This window comes from Elephantulus edwardii, unplaced genomic scaffold, assembly GCF_000299155.1.
Source record: "Elephantulus edwardii isolate Elephantulus edwardi_28Jun2011 unplaced genomic scaffold, EleEdw1.0 scaffold00047, whole genome shotgun sequence".
In the NCBI taxonomy this organism is placed as follows: domain Eukaryota; kingdom Metazoa; phylum Chordata; class Mammalia; order Macroscelidea; family Macroscelididae; genus Elephantulus; species Elephantulus edwardii.
The window spans coordinates 16,672,293-16,682,388 of NW_006399797.1; the positions used below are offsets into that span (position 1 = coordinate 16,672,293).

Sequence of the window (10,096 nt, forward strand, 5' to 3'; positions counted from 1 at the left end):
AAAAAAAAAAAAAAAAAGAATAATCCTTTCTCATGTGTACTTAAATGGTTAAAATTAGAAGCTGTATTATTTTAAATAGTGAAAATACCAAGAGGAAGAATGCATTTCAATAAATGAGAAGGCAGTAGTTCTCAAGAATAATCTTTAATGTTTGAGGAAAAATAGTATTTTGTGGCCATATGTTCCTGACTTTTTAAAGTAATTATCAAAAAAGTTGATGTGACCTATAATTCTGTTAGTATATTTTGTATAGCAGTGCTTGATACCAATATTTTTCTGTTAGAAAGGGTCAAACTTTTTTAAAAAAATACTCCTTTTGTACTAAACATAGCATATATTCATTTTGAAAAATAAAAAGAGCATAAATAACTAAATCTGGAAATTTAATCTCCAAAAAATAATGTCAGCTTTTGTTTGCCGGTTTATATGTGAAATTTCTTTCAATTCTTTACTTGGGATTTTATGTTAAATTTTTTACATATTTTAAAAAACCTTAATTACGTACATATGTAAAATAATAAATTTATAATTAGTAAATTGTAATTTGTAAACGCTTTAGTACACATTTAAGTCATTGCTGCCATACATAAAAATTTTGTAAAAAGAAATCAAAACATTTAAGAAAATAGAAAATTTTGTTACAGCACAAGGAAGAATAATATAGTCTTGCAGTAGATATCAGAAATAGATTTAAAGCGTATGAACATTGATAGGGTTGTCTTCTTTATTCCTTTCTAGACTTTAGGAACAATTTATATTATCAGTAGCAATATTTAAAATTACTCGTAGAACAACTGTTTTCAGTAGTGATAGCATGGGTTGACGAGAGTTAGAATTTATAAACTAAAATTGTAAAGTTTAGAAATAGTATTTTATTAATAGGATTTGAATTTTTTTTATTATTTGAGGTAAAACTAATTCCCTTTTTTTTTCATTTTTATTGTGATTTGTTTATTTTGCATCATAATGTTTTGCATATTGAGTATTTATTATATTTACAGGCAGCTAATTTACAATTATCCTGAACAGCTGTTTGGTGCTGCTGGTGTCATGGCTATTGAGCATGCAGATTTTGCAGGTGTGGAACGCCTGGCACTTGTCACAGGTATGGGGGAAAAGGCATTCTTTTAAAAGAGAGTGATTGTTCTATGGCTTATTTCTTTTCAACTTTATGCAATTTAATAGGAATACAAAGAAATTTCTTTAAGGAGCTTAGAATTCAAAGTTTTTTTCCCTGAAATCATTACTATTTCTGGTTGGAAGTGGTGTTTTTAACATCCCACATTCTATGCCAGGTCTCCAAAGGTCTTTTTGTTCTTTAAAGACTACAAATCTAGATGGAGTTTAAGAGAACTCTTTGTGGCCCAGTGGGTAATGAGTTCTACCAACCTAAAGGGAGAAAACTCGTATCTGCCACCTGCTGCTCTGTGGGAGGAAAATGGGTGGTCTCCTACTTTATGATTGACAACGTCTGAAAACCCACTAGAGCATCAGGTCAATTCTGATTGAACAGCAGTATTGAATGTTGAGTAGCATTTAGAATACCAAGAGTCCTTATAAATTTAATACGAAACATCATGACTTGCCATTCAATGGGTTTCCGAGGCTGTAAATGACAGTGATAGGAGACTTTTCATCTTTGTCCTTTGGAGTTACTGGTGAATTCCAGCTATCAGGTTCACAGCCTTTTTGTTAGCAGTGCAATTCAATCCAGAGTTCCCTCTTTTAGTGTCAATTACTCACAAATTTATGCAGAAGACATTTATTCAGAGGTTGGTTGAAATAGACTGTATCTTTAAAAGAGTAATTAGAGAAAAAGATTTGAAGTGAAGATCAAACCCTTGCTAAAAAAGAATTTGGGGGCGGGAATGACTGAACTCACTTTACTAAGAAACGGGAATAGAGGTTAGGACATGAGGAATAAATTAACTATCTTTTTGACAGTTACAATAGCTCTAGAAAATCCTTGGTATACTTTTACTTTAAAGAGACTTTGTGACAATTCAATGGCAATAATAATTAGCAGTGATTAGTGCTGTTTAAGTAATTGTGATGTCTGTACAGCTCTTGACTGATATTTTTTGGTCTGGGATGTGTTTCAGAAGCATTTGGTCTTTTAGGTCTAAAGCTCAAATGCTTGGATTTGAATCTCAACTTTATGACTGATGACTGACCTTGGATAAGTGATTAAACTATTCTTAGTCCTGATTTTGTCATTTGCAAAATTGCTGGTTAAAAATGGAACCTAGTTGTGACAGTTAAAATTAATCCATCTGAAGTATTAAAAGGACTGATGGATACAGAGTTGTTGTTTGTTGTTTTTTTTTTGTTTGTTTGTTTGTTTGTTTAGTTTTTGTATTATTTGTGTGTGTGTGTGTACCGTCAAATCAGATCTAACTGGTACAGGAGGAGATTGTTCCTCCTTCTCCAGCAGAGCATCTGGTGGATTTGAACCGCACACCTCCGGGATTGCAGTGCAGCTTCTTGCAGATACAGAGTTTTGAAAGATCGTTATCTGGTTTTTACTGCTTATTAGACAATAGGGACAATAATCTCTACTGACATTTAATTACAGTATATTTCTGTTCTTAGGTGGTGAAATTGCTTCTACCTTTGATCACCCGGAATTGGTGAAGCTTGGAAGTTGCAAGCTTATTGAGGAGGTCATGATTGGAGAAGACAAACTGATTCACTTTTCTGGTGTAGCCCTTGGTAAGATGTTTGATCTTTTTTAAGGTCCCTAAATCTTTGCATATCTCATGGATTCCCAAAAAGACAAATTTTTAAAACAGGTACAATCAGAATGCTCCTTGACGTCATGGATAGTGAAACTTCCTTGTATCACATACTTTGGGCATTTTGTTAGAGGGGGTGAGACCTTGGAAAAAAGTTACCATACTTGTAAAGGTGGAGAGTCTGAAGAAAAGGAAGACAGTCAATGAGATGGATTGACAGAGTGACTGTAACGGTGGGCTCAAGTATGTCAGATGATCAGGATGGCTCAGATAAGGACAGGGTTTAGGTATGTTGTTCATAGGTTCGTCATGAGTTGTACTTGACATCTTTTACATCACAGCAAGATTTTGTGATATCCTGCTTTGTCCTAACTATTGAAAAATCATAGATAACTTTTATTTCCTTCTTTGCTGAAGTCAGTCTAAATCATAATTATCTTGGCTTTGTGAACAGTGCATATTCAGCATCCCGTTTTTCATCACTGTAGAAAACAATATATAAAGTAGAGGTTGTGCCAGCTTTAGTAATCAAATAATGTAACATCTCCCTAGTACTAAAAGACATAAATCTTATTTTCTGTATTAGGTATTCATAGTGCTATAAGAATATTTCGTTTTAACTGTAGGGGAAGCTTGCACTATTGTTCTTCGTGGTGCCACTCAACAAATTTTAGATGAAGCAGAAAGATCGCTCCATGATGCACTTTGTGTTCTTGCCCAAACTGTGAAGGATACTAGAACTGTGTATGGAGGAGGTAAGTATTTGGAAAATTTTATTTCTTGAAGTACAATATAAGTAATGATTTTAATAGTTTATGGGAAATATGTTAATGTTGCTTTTCCAGTTGATTTTTAAAACTGCTGAGTGATCCTAAAGGAATTCAGTAGTTCAGTGTTTTGAGACAGCTGGGCGATATTTTATTGTAATTTTTTAATCTGCAGGCTGTTCTGAAATGCTGATGGCTCATGCTGTTACACAACTTGCCAATAAAACACCTGGCAAAGAAGCTGTTGCAATGGAATCTTATGCCAAAGCACTAAGAATGGTAAGTTAAGTTTTGCGGTTATAGATGGTTTTAAAACTGAGTACTTTTTTTTTGGTTGTTGTTCTGACAGAAGAACTCTTTTCTCTAAGAAAATGAAGTGTTTGATACTACCTTATAAATTGATTTTATGTTTTTGTGAGCAGTAATTATAAGAAAGCTGATTTGGAAGCAGCTTTTCAAATGTGTAGCTGAAAAGAGCTGTCTAGAAAGATAAAGTAGAAAGTTAAAATAGTACATCAGCTTTTTACCGTGAGGTAGGTAATTACTATTTGTCCTCTTTATTTCATAGTTGCCAACTATCATAGCAGACAACGCAGGCTATGACAGTGCTGATCTGGTGGCACAGCTCCGTGCTGCCCACAGTGAAGGCAATGTAACGGCTGGACTGGGTGAGTTGTAATTACCATATAAAAGATTGCTGTGACTCGTCCTTCAGAACCATTATGTGTTGTGGGAACAAGTTTAACTTAATGTTGTTCTCAACACTGCCAAAAACTTGTTAATAGATTATAAAGGGTTCAGAACTAATTGGAAGATTTCTTAATTTATTACATAATGATTGTAAGACTTAAGTATCTAAATTGTACTTTTATTCTGAAATACGTGTAGACTACTTCTTAAACAGTGTTAACTCCTAACCTCAAAATTTTTTTTCTCTAACTTACTAAAACAACAAAAACACACCTTAATACTGTTTGCTGGCAATAAACACAAACAATACCATTGTCAGTTTTTTCTTGAATAGTTTAATCTTACTGTTTATGAGTAACATTTTGCTACCCATTCTCTTATTGCTTCATCACTATTTAAACTCTTTGTCCCTTAAATTTTTCACCTGTGCTTGGTCAGTTTAAACACAAATAACCTTTTATAGAAGAGCAACATTTTTTATTATACATCTAATACCCTTAAGACAAGTATTTATTAATTGGGTTAGATGGTTGAATAGTTTATTAGTGATTTCCTGGAATAGTTTTAAGTGCAAAGCTTGAAGATGCAACAATTGGGCTGTTCACCTAGAATAGCACAGGAAGGAGGATACTCATGAATTGGTGAAGGAAATGAACTTCAGATTTAATTACCTCCATAAACTGACTCCATCACCCTGAGACCGGAATGGGCATCGTGTTTGATTATCATTGCTAAACCTTTTGGTTTTGAAACCAGTAAATCCTGATTAGAAGGAAGAAAATCAGGAAACAACTCCAAATTTGTCAAACTCGGACTTAATAGATCCATTGAGCTATGAGAACCTCTATCCATGGATGAGTGAGTCAGGTTTAATTCGGATAAAGTTTCAACAAACTGTAGGATACAGGAATGGCAGAGAAGTGTGCTTAATCCTGTCACTGGACAGTCAGGAGATAATATGTCAGAAGATGAATTAGGATTCTCACATGAGAAAATAAGTTGGTTAGGTGCTTTTTTAAAAAAATAATTAATTTCATTGAAAATTTACAGAGACTTTGGATTTCCATTCATTCGTTTGTTGCACTTTTCTCCCCTCCCCAGTACACACCCCTCTTGGAAAAGTAAAAGAAAAATTCTTTCATTGTTTTACAATTTGTTCCCCCTGCCCCCCACTCCACTATGCACCCCTCACTCTGGGCTCCCGTCATGACAAAACTACCTAATCACATATCCCTTTTAAACAGTTTTCTCCCTCATCTGTTTCAATGCAGTATAATTATTAAACCCATCTTTCTTAGTCTCCCCCCAAGCCTGATGTCAGTCCTATTTTACAACAGTGGCACCATGCAGTTTTTGTCCTTTTGTGACTGAGATACTTCCCTCAGCATAATGCGCTCCAGGGTCACCCATTTTGAATACTGTTGCATGAGTTCCTTATTTATCAATGCAGTGTAGTAGTCCATTGTGTGACTATATCCATTCGTTTGTTGATGGGCACTTACGTTGTTGCCAGCTCCTTGCTATTGTGAACAAAGCTGCGGTAAACAGGGGTGTGCATATATCTGCTTGGATGGTGGTTATTGTCTCTTTAGGGTATTCTCAGTAGTGGAATTGCTGGGTCAAATGGTATCTGTATTTGCAACTTTTTGAGAAAGCACCATACCGCCCTCCACAGTGGTTGTACCATTTTACACTCCCACCAACAGTGAATAAGGGTTCCAGTTTCTCCACAACCTCGCCAGCATTTGTTGCTTGCTGTTCTTTGAAATTTTGCTGTCCTGACTGGGGTGAGATGATATCTCATAATTGTTTTGATTTACATCTATCTTAGAGCCAGGGATTTTGAACATTTCTTCACGTGCTTGTTAGCCATCTGAATGTTTTCTTCAGTGAAGTGACTGTTCATATCCTGTGCCCATTTTCAGTTGGATTATTTACCTTTATCTTGTGGTGTGCAAATATTTTACTAATTCTAGGACATGTCATTACCAAATACTTTTTCCTAGTCTGTGGCTTCCTTTTTTATCCTGATGGAGAAGTTTTTGGATGTGCATAGGGATTTGAATTTTAGAAGGTCCCATTCATCAATTTTATCTTCTGGTTGTACGTGGTTAGGTACTTTTTAAGATTTTTTTTGCAGATTATTAAGATTACATGATTATTAGTAATGAGCAGATTTTCTGTAATAATCCTAGACAGGTGGATGATGAAAGTAAAGGTAGATAGAAGATTAATACATTTATTCCTCACTTTTTTATAAGATTGGCTTCCAAATTGTTATGCAGAATAGTTGTTAATCTAAGGAGATAGATGCTGGGGCAGCTCTGGAACCCAGGCCCTTAGATCTGCCTCTGGATTACCTGTGCTCTGGACCTTCAAGGACATGCTCAAGTAGACTCAAGGACTGGGCTATAGGTACAGTGGGCAGTTAAAGTATTTGGGAAGAGTGAAGACTCGAGGTCAAGGAGCTTGGTGAAGTTCGCTGCTTGGGCTTGGGCTCATTCCCCTGCTCTTTACAGCCCCAGATGCTTATTCCCACCCCTCAAGCAAAGGAGGATCTCACGAAAATGTTGGTGTTGGAGGAATTGGAACCTTAGGCTAGGAGCCTGGAGACTTAGCACTGCTTGGAAGAGGTACTCAAGTAACCTGTTAAACAGGGAGGAAGTGCGCATAGCCTGCTACTGCTACATCCTTTGGGCCACAGATTGCCCCTTACTCTTTAAGCTGAAGGATTTGCTCCCTTCAGGGCATTTGAATAGAGAGCAGAAACAGCAGCCTCCTGAGCCCCTGCAGCTCCTTGCTGGCTGTTCTTGGAAGGACCCCCACCCCCCTTCACTTTGTTTACTTCTTTTCACATGAAAATGGAGGATGAAGCTGGCAAGAGGTTACTCTGACTTCTGACTTGATATCCTTGGTGTTGAAGGTGGAAATCCAAGAAAATGTGCGAAATAGTTGGGTTGCACTTTGTTTTCTAATATAAATGCAAAATATTGGATAACCTGATCATCAATAAATTAGTAATCTAGTGTTCTTTATAATTACTCACTATTTGACAGTATTTCCCACTATTAATATAAATACAGGTGGTTGTAAGACTGCTGCACTACTTTAATTATACTGATAAATTGTTTGGTGTTGTAATCTTACTTTTGTTAGAAGGATCAATAGATTTTGATACTTTAGTTAATAAAGTTTTTATTTATTAGAAAAATACTTTTTCTTTTCAGATATGAAGGAAGGTACCATTGGTGATATGTCAGTACTAGGTATAACTGAAAGTTTCCAAGTGAAGCGACAAGTTCTTTTGAGTGCAGCTGAAGCAGCAGAGGTGATTTTACGTGTGGACAACATTATCAAAGCAGCACCAAGGTACTTGAGCACTTTAAGAATATTTCTTAGAAAAATCACAAAAACAGCAAATAGTTTCACATGTTTTTATAATTTTAGTTGATAGAAAGTAAAAGGATTTTTAGCTTAGGTAAAAAGTATTCTGCAAATTCATTAGATTTATATAATCACAACTCTTGATTTAAGCTAGAAAAGCTTAGGAGAAGTAGGGGTGAATGGTATGGGGTAGAGCTCAGGAGCAAAAGGACATAGAGCTTTGGGCCTGTGGGCTCTACTAGTAAGAGCTGATCGCCATCTCTACTTTGTATATACCCAGATAATGTGCAAGTTGTTCCCCTTTGGACAAATTTTTCAAGATTTTTCTTTTAAAAACCCATTCACATAAAAATGGATTAAGTACTCAAGATACTTCAGCTTTTAAAGATTCAGTTAATAATTTTAATTATTCTTTTTAATAATTCTTAAAACCATTTATTTTACCTGTCAGTACTGAAGAATAAAGAGATAGTGGTGCTTATGGTAAAGAGTTTGAGTGTGTTCTCAAGGTATAGCCAGCTTAGTATGATTATAGATTGTCTATAGAGTATGAGAGAAAGAGAGAAAAGTCATGACTATTGTACTGAGTCACAATTTCTTCTCTGAGATAACGAAAGTTCTTCCTTAAATTCAGATTTGGGAAAGAAGATTGGGGTTTTGGTTTGGAACATTGGAGATTGCAGTGGTTGAGTCGGCAGTTTGGGGGTACAAGTTAGAGCTGTAGGAATATGTTTTGGAACTTTCAGCCTGGTTAGGATATTTAAAGCCATGAGACAGTTTGTGAATGAAGTCATGAGTCAGTGAATGACGCTATTGAAGAGGAATAGGACAATTAGTGGAAATTAGAATTACAGGGAGGAAGTGGGAGAAGTTGGATTACATTGTGGATATTAAAATAGTTATAAATTAAAATATGTATGAACAGTTGAGTGAAAAATTAATCAGTTATGTAGTGCTTTATTCAGATCACAATAAAAATGAATTTGAAAAAGATTTGTTATAATAAAGTTAGAAATCTAGCTGTTTTATATTAAAACTTGGTTAAATGATGCATTAATTGTTTATTACTGGCTTTGCTTAAATACATTCTTTGTAATCCTTCCAGGAAACGTGTCCCAGATCACCACCCCTGTTAATAAGCATTCCTTAATGCTGTTGAGTTCTGGACCAGTTCATAGCAAAATTGTATTTGAAAGAGTTCAACTTCTAAAGGAAGACTGTGGAATTTAATTATCTCTGGCTGTTATATATCTTTTCAGTTTGGACATTTAACCGACCTCTGTTCTAACATGGGTCTAATTTATTTGCCATTTCATGCTCTTAAAAATTGAGTTGATTTGAAAGTTAACTTCTTACACTGTACATTAAAATAAAAATTTGAATAATTAGTCCTTATCTTTTCTATTTGTATCAGTTTAACTGTTTAGTAGGAATGAGTGAATATATTTTTAGTGGAGTTATTTAAGCTTAAGTAATAATTGATACACTTAGGGAATTTTTTTTGAGTGCTAGAAGCCTAAACTAAATGTAGTATTTGGTTCTGCTGGGCCTTGAGTATGCTCAGTCACAAAATTCTTACTACCTATTTAATTTTAAATAGGGAATATAACTACAAACTGCTAGTTAAATTTGTAGAAAGCAGTATTGATGATCTGTTATTTCCATTTTAAGTGTCTTATTACAAGCTGGTTCAACTTTTAATGCATTTTAGGGTAGTAGTATTGAAAATGAATGTAGTTAGACTTAAGCATTGTTATCTTGTTGTTAGTTGGCCTTTGTTTATTTCAGGAAGATAAAGAAAATGAACATAAGCGCATACTCAGTTTCCTAGTTAAAAGAATGTGGATTTTGAAGTTATTAATCCTGATTTAAGAGCAGGCTGTACATTAAAAAAAATTAGAAAGTCCAAGAGGTTGAGTTTTTATTTAGTGTGCAAGTAGCATTTTATTCCCATAAAGGAGCAAAAGAATTTTCAAAAACAAAAAAGCAGATAGTTTTCTGGTCTAAAAGTATAGATTTTCACAGGACATATATAGTGAGTTTTTTAATTTAGTAACAGTAATACTATCCATTGTATAATTTAGTTTAACATGCTTTATCGTGCATAATTAATTGTAACCCCACAACTGAGAAAGTAGGACATGTGAAATTATGATGGAGAAAACTTGGAAAAGGTTTCAGTGGGAGAGTTGAGGAACATCTCTCTCAGGGGACCAGATAGCCTGAAGTTGGATCTTAATTTGAAAATATTTTGTGACTTGCACCTTAGTGCCTTTCTGTGAGATTTTAAAAGCACTTTGGTTTGGTGCCTGCTAAGAATTTGACTTTTTACCAACTTGAGGGTGGCTTAATGGGAGGAATTGTGCTGCTACTCCAAAGGCAGGTGGTTCAAATCCACTAGCTGCTCCCCAGGCAAAAGACCATCCCCTGTACAGTTATAACCTCTTGAGAACCCCCTAGAGAGTCAGCTATGAGTTTGTTTCAACTCAGTGGGTGTATAGCAGCAAGCACAGAGATAGA

At 35.0% G+C, this 10,096-nt stretch overlaps 1 protein-coding gene across 1 annotated transcript in view; it reads left to right on the forward strand.

Annotated features, from left to right (window-relative positions):
* Positions 1 to 8,964, forward strand: part of CCT2 (chaperonin containing TCP1, subunit 2 (beta)) — a 20,826-nt gene extending 11,862 nt beyond the window's left edge. Inside the window, exons 10-16 of the mRNA XM_006886082.1 lie at positions 1,002 to 1,105; positions 2,593 to 2,712; positions 3,362 to 3,490; positions 3,678 to 3,781; positions 4,071 to 4,170; positions 7,420 to 7,561; positions 8,682 to 8,964. Of these exons, the coding sequence (XP_006886144.1) occupies positions 1,002 to 1,105; positions 2,593 to 2,712; positions 3,362 to 3,490; positions 3,678 to 3,781; positions 4,071 to 4,170; positions 7,420 to 7,561; positions 8,682 to 8,712 (730 nt within the window). The 3' untranslated portion in view covers positions 8,713 to 8,964. The remainder of the gene's footprint in view (positions 1 to 1,001; positions 1,106 to 2,592; positions 2,713 to 3,361; positions 3,491 to 3,677; positions 3,782 to 4,070; positions 4,171 to 7,419; positions 7,562 to 8,681) is intronic.
* Positions 8,965 to 10,096: the final 1,132 nt, after the last annotated feature.